Source organism: Bombina bombina, chromosome 4, assembly GCF_027579735.1.
Source record: "Bombina bombina isolate aBomBom1 chromosome 4, aBomBom1.pri, whole genome shotgun sequence".
Taxonomy (NCBI): domain Eukaryota; kingdom Metazoa; phylum Chordata; class Amphibia; order Anura; family Bombinatoridae; genus Bombina; species Bombina bombina.
Window position 1 is genome coordinate 226,085,614 of NC_069502.1, and position 21,643 is coordinate 226,107,256.

A 21,643-nucleotide genomic window follows, 5' to 3' on the forward strand; every position below is an offset into this window, starting at 1 on the left:
CATTACTCCCTGTGTATGCAAGCACAGTGTGCCCTCTCAATACCATCTTACAGTACTCACTGTGTGTGCCAGCACAATGTGTCCTATCAATACCATCTTACAGTACTCCCTGTGTATGCCAGCACAGTGTGCCCTCTCAATACCATCTTACAGTACTCCCTGAGTGTGCCAGCACCGTGTGCCCTCTCAATACCATCTTACAGTACTCCCTGTGTGTGCCAGCACAGTGTGCCCTCTCAATACCATCTTACAGTACTCCCTGTGTGTGCCAGCACCGTGTGCCCTCTCAATACCATCTTACAGTACTCCCTGAGTGTGCCAGCACAGTGTGCCCTCTCAATACCATCTTACAGTACTCCCTGTGTGTGCCAGTACAGTGTGCCCTCTCAATACCATCTTACAGTACTCCCTGTGTGTGCCAGCACAGTTTGCCCTCTCAATACCATCTTACAGTACTCCCTGAGTGTGCCAGCACAGTGTGCCCTCTCAATACCATCTTACAGTACTCCCTGAGTGTGCAAGCACAATGTGCCCTCTCAATACCATCTTACAGTACTCTATGTGTGTGCCAGCACAGTGTGCCCTCTCAATACCATCTTACAGTACTCTCTGTGTGTGCCAGCAGTGTTTCCTCTCAATACCATCTTACAGTACTCTCTGTGTGTGCCAGCACAGTGTGCCCTCTCAACACCATCTTACAGTACTCGCTGTGTGTGCAAGTACAGTGTGCCCTCTCAATACCATCTTACAGTACTCCCTGTGTGTGCCAGCACAGTGTGCCCTCTCAATACCATCTTACAATACTCCCTGTGTGTGCCAGCACAGTGTGCCCTCTTAATACCATCTTATAGTACTACCTGTGTGTGCCAGCACAGTGTGCCCTCTCCATACCACCTTACAGTACTCCCTGTGTGTGCAAGCACAGTGTGCCCTCTCAATACCATCTTACAGTACTCTCTGTGTGTGCCACCACAGTGTGCCCTCTCAATACCATCTTACAGTACTCCCTGTGTGTGCCAGCACAGTGTGCCCTCTCAATACCATCTTACAGTACGTCCTGTGTGTGCCAGCACAGTGTGCTCTCTCAATACCATCTTACAGTACTCCCTGTGTGTGCAAGCACAGTGTGCCCTCTCAATACCATCTTACAATACTCCCTGTGTGTGCCAGCACAGTGTGTCCTCTCAATACCATCTTACAGTACTCCCTGTATGTGCAAGCACAGTGTGCCCTCTCAATACCATCTTACAGTACTCCCAGTGTGTGCAAGCACCGTGGGCCCTTTCAACACCATCTTACAGTTCTCCCAGTGTGTGCAAGCACTGTGGGCCCTCTCAATACCATCTTACATTACTCCCTGTGTGTGCCAGCACAGTGTGTCCTCTCAATACCATCTTACAGTACTCTCTGTGTTTGCCAGCACAGTGTGCCCTCTCAATACCATTTTACAGTACTCACTGTGTTGCCAGCACAATGTGCCTATCAATACCATCTTACAGTACTCCCTGTGTATGCCAGCACAGTGTGCCCTCTCAATACCATCTTACAGTATTCCCTGAGTGTGCCAGCACCGTGTGCCCTCTCAATACCATCTTACAGTACTCCCTGTGTGTGCCAGCACAGTGTGCCCTCTCAATACCATCTTACAGTACTCCCTGTGTGTGCCAGCACCGTGTGCCCTCTCAATACCATCTTACAGTACTCCCTGAGTGTGCCAGCACAGTGTGCCCTCTCAATACCATCTTACAGTACTCCCTGTGTGTGCCAGTACAGTGTGCCCTCTCAATACCATCTTACAGTACTCCCTGTGTGTGCCAGCACAGTTTGCCCTCTCAATACCATCTTACAGTACTCCCTGAGTGTGCCAGCACAGTGTGCCCTCTCAATACCATCTTACAGTACTCCCTCAGTGTGCCAGCACATTGTGCCCTCTCAATACCATCTTACAGTACTCCCTGTGTGTGCCAGCACAGTGTGCCCTCTCAATACCATCTTACAGTACTCCCTGTGTGTGCCAGCACAGTGTGCCCTCTCAATACCATCTTACAGTACTCCCTAAGTGTGAAAGCACAGTGTGCCCTGTCAATACCATCTTACAGTACTCTCTGTGTTTGCCAGCACAGTGTGCCATCTCAATATCATCTTACAGTACTCCCTGTGTGTGCCAGCACAGTGTGCCCTCTCAATACCATCTTACAGTACTCCCTGTGTGTGCCAGCACAGTGTGCCCTCTCAATACCATCTTACAATACTCCCTGTGTGTGCCAGCACAGTGTGCCCTCTCAATACCATCTTACAATACTCCCTGTGTGTGCCAGCACAGTGTGCCCTCTCAATACCATCTTATAGTACTCCCTGTGTGTGCCAGCACAGTGTGCCCTCTCAATACCATCTTACAGTACTCCCTGAGTGTGCAAGCACAGTGTGCCCTCTCAATACCATCTTACAGTACTCTATGTGTGTGCCAGCACAGTGTGCCCTCTCAATACCATCTTACAGTACTCTCTGTGTGTGCCAGCAGTGTTTCCTCTCAATACCATCTTACAGTACTCTCTGTGTGTGCAAGCACAGTGTGCCCTCTCAATACCATTTTACAGTACTCACTGTGTGTGCCAGCACAATGTGTCCTATCAATACCATCTTACAGTACTCCCTGTGTATGCCAGCACAGTGTGCCCTCTCAATACCATCTTACAGTATTCCCTGAGTGTGCCAGCACCGTGTGCCCTCTCAATACCATCTTACAGTACTCCCTGTGTGTGCCAGCACAGTGTGCCCTCTCAATACCATCTTACAGTACTCCCTGTGTGTGCCAGCACCGTGTGCCCTCTCAATACCATCTTACAGTACTCCCTGAGTGTGCCAGCACAGTGTGCCCTCTCAATACCATCTTACAGTACTCCCTGTGTGTGCCAGTACAGTGTGCCCTCTCAATACCATCTTACAGTACTCCCTGTGTGTGCCAGCACAGTTTGCCCTCTCAATACCATCTTACAGTACTCCCTGAGTGTGCCAGCACAGTGTGCCCTCTCAATACCATCTTACAGTACTTCCTCAGTGTGCCAGCACATTGTGCCCTCTCAATACCATCTTACACTACTCCCTGTGTGTGCCAGCACAGTGTGCCCTCTCAATACCATCTTACAGTACTCCCTGTGTGTGCCAGCACAGTGTGCCCTCTCAGTACCATTTTACAGTACTCTCTGTGTGTGCCAGCACAGTGTGCCCTCTCAATACCATCTTACAGTACTCACAGTGTGTGCCAGCACAGTGTGCCCTCTCAATACCATCTTATAGTACTACCTGTGTGTGCCAGCACAGTGTGCCCTCTCAATACCATCTTACAGTACTCCCTGTGTGTGCCAGCACAGTGTGCCCTCTCAATACCATCTTATAGTACTCTCTGTGTGTGCCACAGTGCCAGCACAGTGTGCCCTCTCAATACCATCTTACAGTACTCCCTGTGTGTACCAGCACAGTGTGCCCTCTCAATACTATCTTACAGTACTTCCTGTGTGTGCCAGCACAGTGTGCCCTCTCAATACCATCTTATAGTACTCTCTGTGTGTGCCAGCACAGTGTGCCCTCTCAATACCATCTTACAGTACTCCCTGTGTGTGCCAGCTCAGTGTGCCCTCTCAATACCATCTTACAGTACTCTCTGTGTGTGTCAGCACAGTGTGCCCTCTCAATACCATCTTACAATACTCCCTGTGTGTGCGAGCACAGTGTGCCATCTCAATACCATCTTACAGTACTTCCTGTGTGTGCCAGCACAGTGTGCCCTCTCAATATCATCTTACAGTACTCCCTAAGTGTGACAGCACAGTGTGCCCTGTCAATACCATCTTACAGTACTCTCTGTGTTTGCCAGCACAGTGTGCCCTCTCAATATCATCTTACAGTACTCCCTGTGTGTGCCAGCACAGTGTGCCCTCTCAATACCATCTTACAGTACTCCCTGTGTGTGCCAGCACAGTGTGCCCTCTCAATACCATCTTACAATACTCCCTGTGTGTGCCAACACAGTGTGCCCTCTCAATACCATCTTACAATACTCCCTGTGTGTGCCAGCACAGTGTGCCCTCTCAATACCATCTTATAGTACTCCCTGTGTGTGCCAGCACAGTGTGCCCTCTCAATACCATCTTACAGTACTCCCTGAGTGTGCAAGCACAGTGTGCCCTCTCAATACCATCTTACAGTACTCTATGTGTGTGCCAGCACAGTGTGCCCTCTCAATACCATCTTACAGTACTCTCTGTGTGTGCCAGCAGTGTTTCCTCTCAATACCATCTTACAGTACTCTCTGTGTGTGCCAGCACAGTGTGCCCTCTCAACACCATCTTACAGTACTCCCTGTGTGTGCAAGTACAGTGTGCCCTCTCAATACCATCTTACAGTACTCCCTGTCTGTGCCAGCACAGTGTGCCCTCTCAATACCATCTTACAATACTCCCTGTGTGTGCCAGCACAGTGTGCCCTCTCAATACCATCTTATAGTACTACCTGTGTGTGCCAGCACAGTGTGCCCTCTCCATACCATCTTACAGTACTCCCTGTGTGTGCAAGCACAGTGTGCCCTCTCAATACCATCTTACAGTACTCTCTGTGTGTGCCAGCACAGTGTGCCCTCTCAATACCATCTTACAGTACTCCCTGTGTGTGCCAGCACAGTGTGCCCTCTCAATACCATCTTACAGTACTTCCTGTGTGTGCCAGCACAGTGTGCCCTCTCAATACCATCTTACAGTACTCCCTGTGTGTGCAAGCACAGTGTGCCCTCTCAATACCATCTTACAATACTCCCTGTGTGTGCCAGCACAGTTTGTCCTCTCAATACCATCTTACAGTACTCCCTGTATGTGCAAGCACAGTGTGCCCTCTCAATACCATCTTACAGTACTCCCAGTGTGTGCAAGCACCGTGGGCCCTTTCAACACCATCTTACAGTTCTCCCAGTGTGTGCAAGCACTGTGGGCCTTTTCAATACCATCTTACATTACTCCCTGTGTGTGCCAGCACAGTGTGTCCTCTCAATACCATCTTACAGTACTCTCTGTGTTTGCCAGCACAGTGTGCCCTCTCAATACCTTCTTACAGTGCTCCCTGTGTTTGCCAGCACAGTGTGCAATCTCAATACCATCTTACAGTACTCCCTGTGTGTGCCAGCACAGTGTGCCCTCTCAATACCATCTTACAATACTCCCTGTGTGTTCCAGCACAGTGTGCCCTCTCAATACCATCTTACAATACTCCCTGTGTGTGCCAGCACAGTGTGCCCTCTCAATACCATCTTATAGTACTCCCTGTGTGTGCCAGCACAGTGTGCCCTCTAAATACCATCTTACAGTACTCCCTGAGTGTGCAAGCACAGTGTACCCTCTCAATACCATCTTACAGTACTCTCTGTGTGTGCCAGCACAGTGTGCCCTCTCAATACCATCTTACAGTACTCTCTGTGTGTGCCAGCAGTGTTTCCTCTCAATACCATCTAACAGTACTCCCTGTGTGTGCAAGCACAGTGTGCCCTCTCAATGCCATCTTACAATACTCCCTGTGTGTGCCTGCAGTGTGCCCGCTCAATACCATCTTACAGTACTCCCTGTGTGTGCCAGCACAGCGTGCCTTCTCTGTACCATCTTGCAGTACTCCCTGTGTGTGCCAGCAGCATGTGCCCTCTCTGTACCATCTTGCAGTACTCCCTGTGTGTGCAAGCACAGTGTGCCCTCTCAATACCATCTCACAGTACTCCCTGTGTGTGCCAGCACTGTGTGCCCTCTGTACCATCTTGCAGTACTCCCAGTGTGTGCCAGCACAGTGTGCCCTCTCAATACCATCTTACAGTACTCCCTGTGTGTGCCCGCACCATGTGCCCTCTCTGTACCATCTTGCAGTACTCCCTGTGTGTGCCAGCACAGTGTGCCCTCTCAATACCATCTTACAGTACTCTCTGTGTGTGCCAGCACAGTGTGCCCTCTCAATACCATCTTACAGTACTCCCTGTGTGTGCCAGCACAGTGTGCCCTCTCAATACCATCTTACAGTACTTCCTGAGTGTGCCAGCACAGTGTGTCCTCTCAATACCATCTTACAGTACTTCCTGTGTGTGCCAGCACAGTGTGCCCTCTCAATACCATCTTACAGTACTCCCTGTGTGTGCCAGCACAGTGTTTCCTATCAATACCATCTTACAGTACTCCCTGTGTGTGCCAGCACAGTGTGCCCTCTCAATACCATCTTACAGTACTCCATGAGTGTGCCAGCACAGTGTGCCCTCTCAATACCATCTTACAGTACTCCCTGTGTGTGCCAGCACAGTGTGCCTTCTCAATACCATCTTACAGTACTCCCGAAGTGTGCCAGCACAGTGTGCCCTCTCAATACCATCTTACAGTACTCCCTATGTGTGCCAGTACAGTGTGCCCTCTCAATACCATCTTACAGTACTCCCTGTGTGTGCCAGCACATTGTGCCCTCTCAATACCATCTTACAGTACTCCCTGAGTGTGCCAGCACAGTGTGCCCTCTCAATACCATCTTACAGTACTCCCTGTGTGTGCAAGCACAGTGTGTCCTCTCAGTACCATCTTACAGTACTCCCTGAGTGTGCCAGCACAGTGTGCCCTCTCAATACCATCTTATAATACTCCCTGTGTGTGCCAGCAGTGTACCCTCTTAGTACCATCTTACAGTACTCCCTGTGTGTGCCAGCACAGTGTGCCTTCTCAATACCATCTTACAATACTCCTTGTGTGTGCCAGGACAGTGTGCCCACTCAATACCATTTTACATTACTTCCTGTGTATGCAAGCACAGTGTGCCCTCTCAATGCCATCTTACAGTACTCCCTGTGTGTGCCAGCACAGTGTGCCCTCTCAATACCATCTTACAGTACTCCCTGTGTGTGCCAGCACAGTGTGCCCTCTCAATACCATCTTACAGTGCTCCCTGTGTTTGCCAGCACAGTGTGCAATCTCAATACCATCTTACAGTACTCCCTGTGTGTGCCTGCAGTGTGCCCGCTCAATACCATCTTACAGTACTCCCTGTGTGTGCCAGCACAGCGTGCCTTCTCTGTACCATCTTGCAGTACTCCCTGTGTGTGCCAGCAGCATGTGCCCTCTCTGTACCATCTTGCAGTACTCCCTGTGTGTGCAAGCACAGTGTGCCCTCTCAATACCATCTCACAGTACTCCCTGTGTGTGCCAGCACTGTGTGCCCTCTGTACCATCTTGCAGTACTCCCAGTGTGTGCCAGCACAGTGTGCCCTCTCAATACCATCTTACAGTACTCCCTGTGTGTGCCCGCACCATGTGCCCTCTCTGTACCATCTTGCAGTACTCCCTGTGTGTGCCAGCACAGTGTGCCCTCTCAATACCATCTTACAGTACTCCCTGTGTGTGCCAGCACAGTGTGCCCTCTCAATACCATCTTACAGTACTCCCTGTGTGTGCCAGCACAGTGTGCCCTCTCAATACCATCTTACAGTACTTCCTGAGTGTGCCAGCACAGTGTGTCCTCTCAATACCATCTTACAGTACTTCCTGTGTGTGCCAGCACAGTGTGCCCTCTCAATACCATCTTACAGTACTCCCTGTGTGTGCCAGCACAGTGTTTCCTATCAATACCATCTTACAGTACTCCCTGTGTGTGCCAGCACAGTGTGCCCTCTCAATACCATCTTACAGTACTCCATGAGTGTGCCAGCACAGTGTGCCCTCTCAATACCATCTTACAGTACTCCCTGTGTGTGCCAGCACAGTGTGCCTTCTCAATACCATCTTACAGTACTCCCGAAGTGTGCCAGCACAGTGTGCCCTCTCAATACCATCTTACAGTACTCCCTATGTGTGCCAGTACAGTGTGCCCTCTCAATACCATCTTACAGTACTCCCTGTGTGTGCCAGCACAGTGTGCCCTCTCAATACCATCTTACAGTACTCCCTGAGTGTGCCAGCACAGTGTGCCCTCTCAATACCATCTTACAGTACTCCCTGTGTGTGCAAGCACAGTGTGTCCTCTCAGTACCATCTTACAGTACCCCCTGTGTGTGCCAGCAAAGTGTGCCCTCTCAGTACCATCTTACAGTACTCCCTGAGTGTGCCAGCACAGTGTGCCCTCTCAATACCATCTTATAATACTCCCTGTGTGTGCCAGCAGTGTACCCTCTTAGTACCATCTTACAGTACTCCCTGTGTGTGCCAGCACAGTGTGCCTTCTCAATACCATCTTACAATACTCCTTGTGTGTGCCAGGACAGTGTGCCCACTCAATACCATTTTACATTACTCCCTGTGTATGCAAGCACAGTGTGCCCTCTCAATGCCATCTTACAGTACTCCCTGTGTGTGCCAGCACAGTGTGCCCTCTCAATACCATCTTACAGTACTCCCTATGTGTGCCAGCACAGTGTGCCCTCTCAATACCATCTTACAGTGCTCCCTGTGTTTGCCAGCACAGTGTGCAATCTCAATACCATCTTACAGTACTCCCTGTGTGTGCCAGCACAGTGTGCCCTCTCAATACCATCTTACAATACTCCCTGTGTGTGCCAGCACAGTGTGCCCTCTCAATACCATCTTACAATACTCCCTGTGTGTGCCAGCACAGTGTGCCCTCTCAATACCATCTTATAGTACTCCCTGTGTGTGCCAGCACAGTGTGCCCTCTAAATACCATCTTACAGTACTCCCTGAGTGTGCAAGCACAGTGTACCCTCTCAATACCATCTTACAGTACTCTCTGTGTGTGCCAGCACAGTGTGCCCTCTCAATACCATCTTACAGTACTCTCTGTGTGTGCCAGCAGTGTTTCCTCTCAATACCATCTAACAGTACTCCCTGTGTGTGCAAGCACAGTGTGCCCTCTCAATGCCATCTTACAATACTCCCTGTGTGTGCCTGCAGTGTGCCCGCTCAATACCATCTTACAGTACTCCCTGTGTGTGCCAGCACATCGTGCCTTCTCTGTACCGTCTTGCAGTACTTCCTGTGTGTGCCAGTAGCATGTGCCCTCTCTGTACCATCTTGCAGTACTCCCTGTGTGTGCAAGCACAGTGTGCCCTCTCAATACCATCTCACAGTACTCCCTGTGTGTGCCAGCACTGTGTGCCCTCTGTACCATCTTGCAGTACTCCCAGTGTGTGCCAGCACAGTGTGCCCTCTCAATACCATCTTACAGTACTCCCTGTGTGTGCCCGCACCATGTGCCCTCTCTGTACCATCTTGCAGTACTCCCTGTGTGTGCCAGCACAGTGTGCCCTCTCAATACCATCTTACAGTACTCTCTGTGTGTGCCAGCACAGTGTGCCCTCTCAATACCATCTTACAGTACTTCCTGTGTGTGCCAGCACAGTGTGCCCTCTCAATAGCATCTTACAGTACTTCCTGAGTGTGCCAGCACAGTGTGTCCTCTCAATACCATCTTACAGTACTTCCTGTGTGTGCCAGCACAGTGTGCCCTCTCAATACCATCTTACAGTACTCCCTGTGTGTGCCAGCACAGTGTTTCCTATCAATACCATCTTACAGTACTCCCTGTGTGTGCCAGCACAGTGTGCCCTCTCAATACCATCTTACAGTACTCCCTGAGTGTGCCAGCACAGTGTGCCCTCTCAATACCATCTTACAGTACTCCCTGTGTGTGCCAGCACAGTGTGCCTTCTCAATACCATCTTACAGTACTCCCTGAGTGTGCCAGCACAGTGTTTCCTCTAAATACCATCTTACAGTACTCCCTGAGTGTGCCAGCACAGTGTGCCCTCTCAATACCATCTTACAGTACTCTCTGTGTGTGCCAGCACAGTGTGCCCTCTCAATACCATCTTACAGTACTCCCTGTGTGTGCCAGCACAGTGTGCCCTCTCAATACCATCTTACAGTACTTCCTGTGTGTGCCAGCACAGTGTGCCCTCTCAATACCATCTTACAGTACTCCATGTGTGTGCCAGCACAGTGTGCCCTCTCAATACCATCTTACAGTACTTCCTGTGTGTGCCAGCACAGTTTGTCCTCTCAATACCATCTTACAGTACTCCCTGTATGTGCAAGCACAGTGTGCCCTCTCAATACCATCTTACAGTACTCCCAGTGTGTGCAAGCACCGTGGGCCCTTTCAACACCATCTTACAGTTCTCCCAGTGTGTGCAAGCACTGTGGGCCCTCTCAATACCATCTTACATTACTCCCTGTGTGTGCCAGCACAGTGTGTCCTCTCAATACCATCTTAGAGTACTCTCTGTGTTTGCCAGCACAGTGTGCCCTCTCAATACCATCTTACAGTGCTCCCTGTGTTTGCCAGCACAGTGTGCAATCTCAATACCATCTTACAGTACTCCCTGTGTGTGCCAGCACAGTGTGCCCTCTCAATACCATCTTACAATACTCCCTGTGTGTGCCAGCACAGTGTGCCCTCTCAATACCATCTTACAATACTCCCTGTGTGTGCCAGCACAGTGTGCCCTCTCAATACCATCTTATAGTACTCCCTGTGTGTGCCAGCACAGTGTGCCCTCTAAATACCATCTTACAGTACTCCCTGAGTGTGCAAGCACAGTGTACCCTCTCAATACCATCTTACAGTACTCTCTGTGTGTGCCAGCACAGTGTGCCCTCTCAATACCATCTTACAGTACTCTCTGTGTGTGCCAGCAGTGTTTCCTCTCAATACCATCTAACAGTACTCCCTGTGTGTGCAAGCACAGTGTGCCCTCTCAATGCCATCTTACAATACTCCCTGTGTGTGCCTGCAGTGTGCCCGCTCAATACCATCTTACAGTACTTCCTGTGTGTGCCAGCACAGCGTGCCTTCTCTGTACCATCTTGCAGTACTCCCTGTGTGTGCCAGCAGCATGTGCCCTCGCTGTACCATCTTGCAGTACTCCCTGTGTGTGCAAGCACAGTGTGCCCTCTCAATACCATCTCACAGTACTCCCTGTGTGTGCCAGCACTGTGTGCCCTCTGTACCATCTTGCAGTACTCCCAGTGTGTGCCAGCACAGTGTGCCCTCTCAATACCATCTTACAGTACTCCCTGTGTGTGCCCGCACCATGTGCCCTCTCTGTACCATCTTGCAGTACTCCCTGTGTGTGCCAGCACAGTGTGCCCTCTCAATACCATCTTACAGTACTCTCTGTGTGTGCCAGCACAGTGTGCCCTCTCAATACCATCTTACAGTACTCCCTGTGTGTGCCAGCACAGTGTGCCCTCTCAATACCATCTTACAGTACTTCCTGAGTGTGCCAGCACAGTGTGTCCTCTCAATACCATCTTACAGTACTTCCTGTGTGTGCCAGCACAGTGTGCCCTCTCAATACCATCTTACAGTACTCCCTGTGTGTGCCAGCACAGTGTTTCCTATCAATACCATCTTACAGTACTCCCTGTGTGTGCCAGCACAGTGTGCCCTCTCAATACCATCTTACAGTACTCCCTGAGTGTGCCAGCACAGTGTGCCCTCTCAATACCATCTTACAGTACTCCCTGTGTGTGCCAGCACAGTGTGCCTTCTCAATACCATCTTACAGTACTCCCTGAGTGTGCCAGCACAGTGTGCCCTCTCAATACCATCTTACAGTACTCCCTATGTGTGCCAGTACAGTGTGCCCTCTCAATACCATCTTACAGTACTCCCTGTGTGTGCCAGCACATTGTGCCCTCTCAATACCATCTTACAGTACTCCCTGAGTGTGCCAGCACAGTGTGCCCTCTCAATACCATCTTACAGTACTCCCTGTGTGTGCAAGCACAGTGTGTCCTCTCAGTACCATCTTACAGTACCCCCTGTGTGTGCCAGCAAAGTGTGCCCTCTCAGTACCATCTTACAGTACTCCCTGAGTGTGCCAGCACAGTGTGCCCTCTCAATACCATCTTATAATACTCCCTGTGTGTGCCAGCAGTGTACCCTCTTAGTACCATCTTACAGTACTCCCTGTGTGTGCCAGCACAGTGTGCCTTCTCAATACCATCTTACAATACTCCTTGTGTGTGCCAGGACAGTGTGCCCACTCAATACCATTTTACATTACTCCCTGTGTATGCAAGCACAGTGTGCCCTCTCAATGCCATCTTACAGTACTCCCTGTGTGTGCCAGCACAGTGTGCCCTCTCAATACCATCTTACAGTACTCTCTGTGTTTGCCAGCACAGTGTGCCCTCTCAATACCATCTTACAGTGCTCCCTGTGTTTGCCAGCACAGTGTGAAATCTCAATACCATCTTACAGTACTCCCTGTGTGTGCCAGCACAGTGTGCCCTCTCAATACCATCTTACAATACTCCCTGTGTGTGCCAGCACAGTGTGCCCTCTCAATACCATCTTACAATACTCCCTGTGTGTGCCAGCACAGTGTGCCCTCTCAATACCATCTTATAGTACTCCCTGTGTGTGCCAGCACAGTGTGCCCTCTAAATACCATCTTACAGTACTCCCTGAGTGTGCAAGCACAGTGTACCCTCTCAATACCATCTTACAGTACTCTCTGTGTGTGCCAGCACAGTGTGCCCTCTCAATACCATCTTACAGTACTCTCTGTGTGTGCCAGCAGTGTTTCCTCTCAATACCATCTAACAGTACTCCCTGTGTGTGCAAGCACAGTGTGCCCTCTCAATGCCATCTTACAATACTCCCTGTGTGTGCCTGCAGTGTGCCCGCTCAATACCATCTTACAGTACTCCCTGTGTGTGCCAGCACAGCGTGCCTTCTCTGTACCATCTTGCAGTACTCCCTGTGTGTGCCAGCAGCATGTGCCCTCTCTGTACCATCTTGCAGTACTCCCTGTGTGTGCAAGCACAGTGTGCCCTCTCAATACCATCTCACAGTACTCCCTGTGTGTGCCAGCACTGTGTGCCCTCTGTACCATCTTGCAGTACTCCCAGTGTGTGCCAGCACAGTGTGCCCTCTCAATACCATCTTACAGTACTCCCTGTGTGTGCCCGCACCATGTGCCCTCTCTGTACCATCTTGCAGTACTCCCTGTGTGTGCCAGCACAGTGTGCCCTCTCAATACCATCTTACAGTACTCCCTGTGTGTGCCAGCACAGTGTGCCCTCTCAATACCATCTTACAGTACTCCCTGTGTGTGCCAGCACAGTGTGCCCTCTCAATAGCATCTTACAGTACTTCCTGAGTGTGCCAGCACAGTGTGTCCTCTCAATACCATCTTACAGTACTTCCTGTGTGTGCCAGCACAGTGTGCCCTCTCAATACCATCTTACAGTACTCCCTGTGTGTGCCAGCACAGTGTTTCCTATCAATACCATCTTACAGTACTCCCTGTGTGTGCCAGCACAGTGTGCCCTCTCAATACCATCTTACAGTACTCCCTGAGTGTGCCAGCACAGTGTGCCCTCTCAATACCATCTTACAGTACTCCCTGTGTGTGCCAGCACAGTGTGCCTTCTCAATACCATCTTACAGTACTCCCTGAGTGTGCCAGCACAGTGTGCCCTCTAAATACCATCTTACAGTACTCCCTATGTGTGCCAGTACAGTGTGCCCTCTCAATACCATCTTACAGTACTCCCTGTGTGTGCCAGCACATTGTGCCCTCTCAATACCATCTTACAGTACTCCCTGAGTGTGCCAGCACAGTGTGCCCTCTCAATACCATCTTACAGTACTCCCTGTGTGTGCAAGCACAGTGTGTCCTCTCAGTACCATCTTACAGTACCCCCTGTGTGTGCCAGCAAAGTGTGCCCTCTCAGTACCATCTTACAGTACTCCCTGAGTGTGCCAGCACAGTGTGCCCTCTCAATACCATCTTATAATACTCCCTGTGTGTGCCAGCAGTGTACCCTCTTAGTACCATCTTACAGTACTCCCTGTGTGTGCCAGCACAGTGTGCCTTCTCAATACCATCTTACAATACTCCTTGTGTGTGCCAGGACAGTGTGCCCACTCAATACCATTTTACATTACTCCCTGTGTATGCAAGCACAGTGTGCCCTCTCAATGCCATCTTACAGTACTCCCTGTGTGTGCCAGCACAGTGTGCCCTCTCAATGCCATCTTACAATACTCCCTGTGTGTGCCAGCACAGTGTTCCCTCTCAATACCATCTTACAGTACTCCCTGTGTGTGCCAGCACAGTGTGTCCTCTCAATACCATCTTACAGTACTCCCTGTGTGTGCCAGCACAGTGTGCTCTCTCAATACCATCTTACAGTACTCCCTGTGTCTGCCAGCACAGTGTGCCCTCTCAATACCATCTTACAGTACTCCCTGAGTGTGCCAGCACAGTGTGTCCTCTCAATACCATCTTACAGTACTTCCTGTGTGTGCCAGCACAGTGTGCCCTCTCAATACCATCTTACAGTACTCACTGTGTGTGCCAGCACAGTGTGTCCTCTCAATACCATCTTACATTACTCCCTGTGTATGCAAGCACAGTGTGCCCTCTCAATACCATCTTACAGTACTCACTGTGTGTGCCAGCACAATGTGTCCTATCAATACCATCTTACAGTACTCCCTGTGTGTGCCAGCACAGTGTGCCCTCTCAATACCATCTTACAGTACTCCCTGAGTGTGCCAGCACCGTGTGCCCTCTCAATACCATCTTACAGTACTCCCTGTGTGTGCCAGCACCGTGTGCCCTCTCAATACCATCTTACAGTACTCCCTGAGTGTGCCAGCACAGTGTGCCCTCTCAATACCATCTTACAGTACTCCCTGTGTGTGCCAGTACAGTGTGCCCTCTCAATACCATCTTACAGTACTCCCTGTTTGTGCCAGCACAGTTTGCCCTCTCAATACCATCTTACAGTACTCTCTGAGTGTGCCAGCACAGTGTGCCCTCTTAATACCATCTTACAGTACTTCCTCAGTGTGCCAGCACATTGTGCCCTCTCAATACCATCTTACAGTACTCCCTGTGTGTGCAAGCACAGTGTGTCCTCTCAATACCATCTTACAGTACTACCTGTGTGTGCCAGCACAGTGTGCCCTCTCAATACCATCTTACAGTACTCCCTGTGTGTGCCAGCACAGTGTGCCCTCTCAATACCATCTTATAGTACTCTCTGTGTGTGCCACAGTGCCAGCACAGTGTGCCCTCTCAATACCATCTTACAGTACTCCCCGTGTGTACCAGCACAGTGTGCCCTCTCAATACTATCTTACAGTACTTCCTGTGTGTGCCAGCACAGTGTGCCCTCTCAATACCATCTTATAGTACTCTCTGTGTGTGCCAGCACAGTGTGCCCTCTCAATACCATCTTACAGTACTCCCTGTGTGTGCCAGCTCAGTGTGCCCTATCAATACCATCTTACAGTACTCTCTGCGTGTGTCAGCACAGTGTGCCCTCTCAATACCATCTTACAATACTCCCTGTGTGTGCCAGCACAGTGTGCCCTCTCAATATCATCTTACAGTACTTCCTGTGTGTGCCAGCACAGTGTGCCCTCTCAATACCATCTTACAGTACTCCCTAAGTGTGACAGCACAGTGTGCCCTGTCAATACCATCTGACAGTACTCTCTGTGTTTGCCAGCACAGTGTGCCCTCTCAATATCATCTTACAGTACTCCCTGTGTGTGCCAGCACAGTGTGCCCTCTCAATACCATCTTACAGTACTCCCTGTGTGTGCCAGCACAGTGTGCCCTCTCAATACCATCTTACTATACTCCCTGTGTGTGCCAGCTCAGTGTGCCCTCTCAATACCATCGTACAATACTCCCTGTGTGTGCCAGCACAGTGTGCCCTCTCAGTACCATTTTACAGTACTCTCTGTGTGTGCCAGCACAGTGTGCCCTCTCAATACCATCTTACAGTACTCACAGTGTGTGCCAGCACAGTGTGCCCTCTCAATACCATCTTATAGTACTACCTGTGTGTGCCAGCACAGTGTGCCCTCTCAATACCATCTTACAGTACTCCCTGTGTGTGCCAGCACAGTGTGCCCTCTATATACCATCTTACAGTACCCCTGTGTGTGCCAGCAAAGTGTGCCCTCTCAGTACCATCTTACAGTACTCCCTGAGTGTGCCAGCATAGTGTGCCCTCTCAATACCATCTTATTATACTCCCTGTGTGTGCCAGCAGTGTGCCCTCTCAGTACCATCTTACAGTACTCCCTGTGTGTGCCAGCACAGTGTGCCCTCTCAATACCATCTTACAATACTCCCTGTGTGTGCTAGGACAGTGTGCCCTCTCAATACCATCTTACAGTACTCCCTGTGTGTGCAAGCACAGTGTGCTCTCTCAATGCCATCTTACAGTACTCCCTGTGTGTGCCAGCACAGTGTGCCCTCTCAATGCCAACTTACAATACTCCCTGTGTGTGCCAGCAGTGTGCCCTCTCAATACCATCTTACAGTACTCCCTGTGTGTGCCAGCACAGTGTTCCCTCTCAATACCATCTTACAGTACTCCCTGTGTGTGCCAGCACAGTGTGCCCTCTCAATACCATCTTACAGTACTCCCTGTGTGTGCCAGCACAGTGTGCCCTCTCAGAACCATCTTACAGTACTCCCTGTGTGTGCCAGCACAGTGTGCCCTCTCAATACCATCTTACAGTACCCCCTGTGTGTGCCAGCACAGTGTGCCCTCTATGTACCATCTTACAGTACTCCCTGTGTGTGCCAGCACAGTGTGCCCTCTCTGTACCATCTTGCAGTACTCCCAGTGTGTGCCAGCACAGTGTGCCCTCTCAATGCCATTTTACAATACTCCCTGTGTGTGCAAGCACCGTGGGCCCTCTCAATACCATCTTATAGTACAGTGTGCCCTCTCAATACCATCTTACAGTACTCCCTGTGTGTGCCAGCACAGTGTTCCCTCTCAATACCATCTTACAGTACTCCCTGTGTGTGCCAGCACAGTGTGCCCTCTCAATACCATCTTACAGTACTCCCTGTGTGTGCCAGCACAGTGTGCCCTCTCAGAACCATCTTACAGTACTCCCTGTGTGTGCCAGCACAGTGTGCCCTCTCAATACCATCTTACAGTACCCCCTGTGTGTGCCAGCACAGTGTGCCCTCTATGTACCATCTTACAGTACTCCCTGTGTGTGCCAGCACAGTGTGCCCTCTCTGTACCATCTTGCAGTACTCCCAGTGTGTGCCAGCACAGTGTGCCCTCTCAATGCCATTTTACAATACTCCCTGTGTGTGCAAGCACCGTGGGCCCTCTCAATACCATCTTATAGTACAGTGTGCCCTCTCAATACCATCTTACAGTACTCCCTGTGTGTGCCAGCACAGTGTGCCCTGACAAGCTCTATCTCAATCTTGCAAGTTTAATTTTGACTTTGCTATCCCTTTATATATTATTATAGGTGAATAAAGAAACAACAAAATATCTAGAAAACCATTTTCTATGTTTTTTTCTACTTTAAAATAATATGGCAAGGGCGGAATGTGAATTTAAAGTGATGGTAAAGTTTCCCATTGCATAAGTAATTAATAAAATAAGCGTTATTTTCCATAGTTATTATCTGGTTAGCTGCTGCACAAAACTACGAAGTAAGAAAACAAAACAATCTAGAGAAGGGAGGTACGCGAATAAAAGGTTGTCAGATTAAACTATAACTTTGGTTTGGCGCATGAAAAGTAAGATCTTATCAATGAACTTTATACTAAAAGCTAAAATTTATTTGAATTATTATTTCTACAATGGGAAACTTTACAATCACTTTAATCTTCACACACATTAAAGGATTTCACAAAATACCTTGTTGAAAACCAAATTGTGCTAGAAAACCACTTGCTCTGAATTGGGTAAAAAAAGGCATATCCTTGCTCTGATAATGGTATAAAAAGCATGTCCAAGCTTAATATGCTTAGCAGTCAGCACGTTTGATACAGAGAGATAGCTATCAGCATCATGGTTCAAATAAAGTTGTATTTTGTGAATTTTCAATGTATCAGTGCAAAATGATGGTCCTTTGTACCTGTGGTTTAACATTAAAGCTATGTATTTTACAATTAACAGTTGGTTCACGCATCTGTTGCTTAAAGGGACACTGTAATTCAGAAAGAGCATGCCATTTTAAGCAACTTTCTAATTTACTCCTATTATCAATTTTTCTTCGTTCTCTTGCTATCATTATTTGAAAAAGAAGGCACCTAAGCTTTTTTTTTGGTTTCAGTACTCTGGACAGCACTTTTTTATTGGTGGATGAATTTATCCACCAATCAGCGAGGACAACCCAGGTTGTTCACCAAAAATGGTCCGGCATCTAAACTTACATTTTTGCATTTCAAATAAAGATACCAAGAGAATGAAGAAAATTTGATAATAGGAGTAAATTAGAAAGTTGCTTAAAATTTCATGCTCAATCTGAATCACGAAAGAAAAATTTTGAGTACAGTGTCCCTTTAATTGCTTACCATTTTTATTTTTATTTTTTATATAATGTTCATATGCTTTCAAATGTTTTTAAATTATCTTCTTTAATACTGGCCTGAATACAAAAATATTCTATAGAAAACTGGAAAAAGGACATACTGTCTGGAACAAATGGTTCTCATCTAACCTTATCTTCTATGCCTCACCTCAGTTTATTTCTTCTCTATGCTTCTATAGGCAAATCACAATTGAAGAGGGAGAGCAACGAGCGAAAGAACTGAATGTCATGTTTATTGAAACCAGTGCCAAAACCGGATACAATGTCAAACAGGTGACTTTACCCTCCCATTTCTAAGCTATTAAGCAATAATTAGGATCTTAAACACAGCTTGGTATGGTTTGCAAAATATCTAAAACATGGGTGGCCAGATCTGCTTCAGAAGAATTCAAAGGGACAGTCTAGTCCAAAACAAACGTTCATGATTCAGATAGGGCATGTAATTTTAAACAATTTTCCAATTTACTTTTATCACCAATTTTTCTTTGTTCTCTTGGTATTCTTAGTTGAAAGCTTAACCTAGGAGGTTCATATGCTAATTTCTTAGACCTTGAAGGCCGCCTCTTAAGAATGCATTTTAACAGGTTTTTCACCACTAGAGGGTGTTAGTTCATGTTTTTCATATAGATAACACTGTGCTAATGCACGTGAAGTTACCTGGGAGCCATCACTGATTGGCTAAACTGCAAGTCTGTCAAAAGAACTGAAATAAAGGGGCAGTTTGCAGAGGCTTAGATACAAGATAATCACAGAGGTAAAAATATATAAATATAACTGTTTTGGTTATGCAAAACTGGGGAATCGGTAAAAAAAGGGATTATCTTTCTTTTTAAACAATAAAAATTCTGGTGTAGACTGTCCCTTTAAGTATACTACCATAAGTCGGGTCATCAGTGGCTTGGTTTAGCATGAGTATGCTACTTACATGAAAGCCTGACTTATTAGAACTCCAGTAAAGTGTACTTAAATAATGGTCTATTATGGGTTTTCAACCACAAAACTATTACTGATATTAATGATGTTTAATGGCACAGGCTCCTTAGTCCATCTATGCTGTTGTCATGTTAAAATTAAATTCTTGCACTGTTACCATTGAGCTGGGAACATTGACATGACAGAGAAATAAATATACATAAATAGTTTTATTATTGTGATAAAAAGGAATGAATTTAACTTGTTTAACGCTAAATTGCTGATAAAAAGAAAACTTTAATTCAGAATACCACAATGATTTGTACAGAGATGTTTGGAATATAGGAAAGATTTTGCAACAGACTAAAGACATGATTGAAAAAGACACCAATTATGAACCATTGCACCACACTGACAATGAAGTCCTTGAGATCATTACACAATTGGGTGTGCAGACCTTTGATTAATAAGATTTCCATATAGACCATCAGGCCTAGGCCTGAAGGGGGAATTCAATCATTTTTTTCTAGGATGCAGATATTGTAATTGATAACTCGTTATACTAGATTCATATTCTTTTGTGCACCATCTATTGACCAGCCAATAACGATTTCCATCTTCACACACTTGATTTCTTTTGTTTGTCTGCACAGTTATTTCGTCGAGTGGCCTCTGCTCTCCCTGGTATGGAGTGTGCCGAAGAAAAGACCAAGGATGGCAGTATCCTTTAATTATCCCTAAATCTGGCAGAGATGCAACCTTTTCATGGCTTGTCAAAAGATACTCTGTAGGTTGCTATAGATTTAAAGGGACATGGTACTTATAAAATATTGTAGGATGTGTATGATTTTTTTAACGGAAAATAATTAAGTAAAAGATGTTTAAATTTTAACTGAAATGCAGGATTGTATAAAACTGTGTCCAGGGGACTCTACAGGTCATTGGCTAACATGGAAAATTTCCACAGCAATATGTGTTGGCGTATTCAGCACAAGAACATTTTTTTAAAATGTATTATTATAAAATCATTTAATACAATTTGAAACCATGTCCCTTTAATTTGTCATTTTTATAAATAAATTAGCAGACAAACAAAATATAATAATGTATTGCTAATTTATCTGTATTTGAGGCAAGGTATGTATACTATATACTCTAGTGCAATATTTCTCTTAACCACTTTACTTCAGTGATTGACATCAAGCTTGATAAACCCCAAGAACCGCAGGTGACTGATGCTGGATGTTCTTGCTAATATGCAGTGCCAAAGGGTCAGCTGCCAGAGGCAAAGTGCTTAGCCTGAAATGATTTCCTATTGGTTAGCCTGGAAAAACAAACATTCAGATAACACGTCTAGAGAATGCTGTGACCATCCACTACACCAAACTTTTACCACAACATGGAGACTTTGCTCATTCTCTTCCCCTCCCTCTTTGCACCTTCTGTCTTGCCATCTACCATCTTTCACAGCTGTTAGTCATTTAATTCCCCCTTCTACCTCTATGTGCTTAGATCCCCAGCTTTCTGCCTTTTTTCCTTAGAAATAAGTCTCTCACTCAAGATAAGCCAATCATTTGCAAAGATGTATTCATGAAGTCACTCATCTATTAGCAATCTAGACGCTAGAGATTGACAACAATTCACAGAGTGGTTGTAATATATTTTGACTGGTATTCCAAGAACACATAAAACTTAGTGTAAATGAGAGTTGAAGTTATTATGCACATTTAATCCAAGTTCCCACAAATCTTTCTTCTACTTGATATTAAAAGTTTCACACTAAATATTTCTTTAGATTTCACAAACTTTCATCCTTTTTATTCATTTGAAGAGGAAGGAAATCCTGGCTCTAAATGCTCTTACTAACATTATTCCTTTTTCACTTTTTTTTGTTGTAATATATAATTGTACTTTATTAAAATTGCCAAAAACTGTAAGTAACAGGATGTGTGTGGTACTGTGGTATTTTGGGGCTGTGCGTTGAAATTGATTCTGTCAATCAAACAAAAAAAAAATTGGTTAAAAGCCCCCCAAAGCTGATATGTTCAATTTTCCATTAATTTCTAATGAATGCATTTTTCAGATAATTTATAGCCCTGATTAAATTAAACACCTTTATTATATGCAGTACACAATTGCAATATACTTTCATTATTTAAATGTACCCTTTTCATATTATTTATCTCTAAATATTGTAGACCAGTTCCTATTTGAAGAGCAGACTCCAGACCTATTAACTCTGCTATATTCTACACAGCCATTGGCTCCACATTTAAGTGACTCATTTATAGCTATTCCTAATTGGTCCCAGCAGAGGAGGAAACTGATGCTACAATAATTAAATAATATATATAATTTTAGAAATACAGTACATCTGCAT

General features: G+C 46.9%; 1 protein-coding gene across 1 annotated transcript in view; it reads left to right on the forward strand.

The window, feature by feature from the left end:
• Positions 1–21,209, forward strand: part of RAB6B (RAB6B, member RAS oncogene family) — a 166,828-nt gene extending 145,619 nt beyond the window's left edge. The window contains exons 6-8 of the mRNA XM_053709797.1: positions 18,531–18,624; positions 19,917–19,983; positions 20,454–21,209. Of these exons, the coding sequence (XP_053565772.1) occupies positions 18,531–18,624; positions 19,917–19,983; positions 20,454–20,518 (226 nt within the window). The 3' untranslated portion in view covers positions 20,519–21,209. The remainder of the gene's footprint in view (positions 1–18,530; positions 18,625–19,916; positions 19,984–20,453) is intronic.
• The last annotated feature ends 434 nt before the right edge of the window (positions 21,210–21,643 follow it).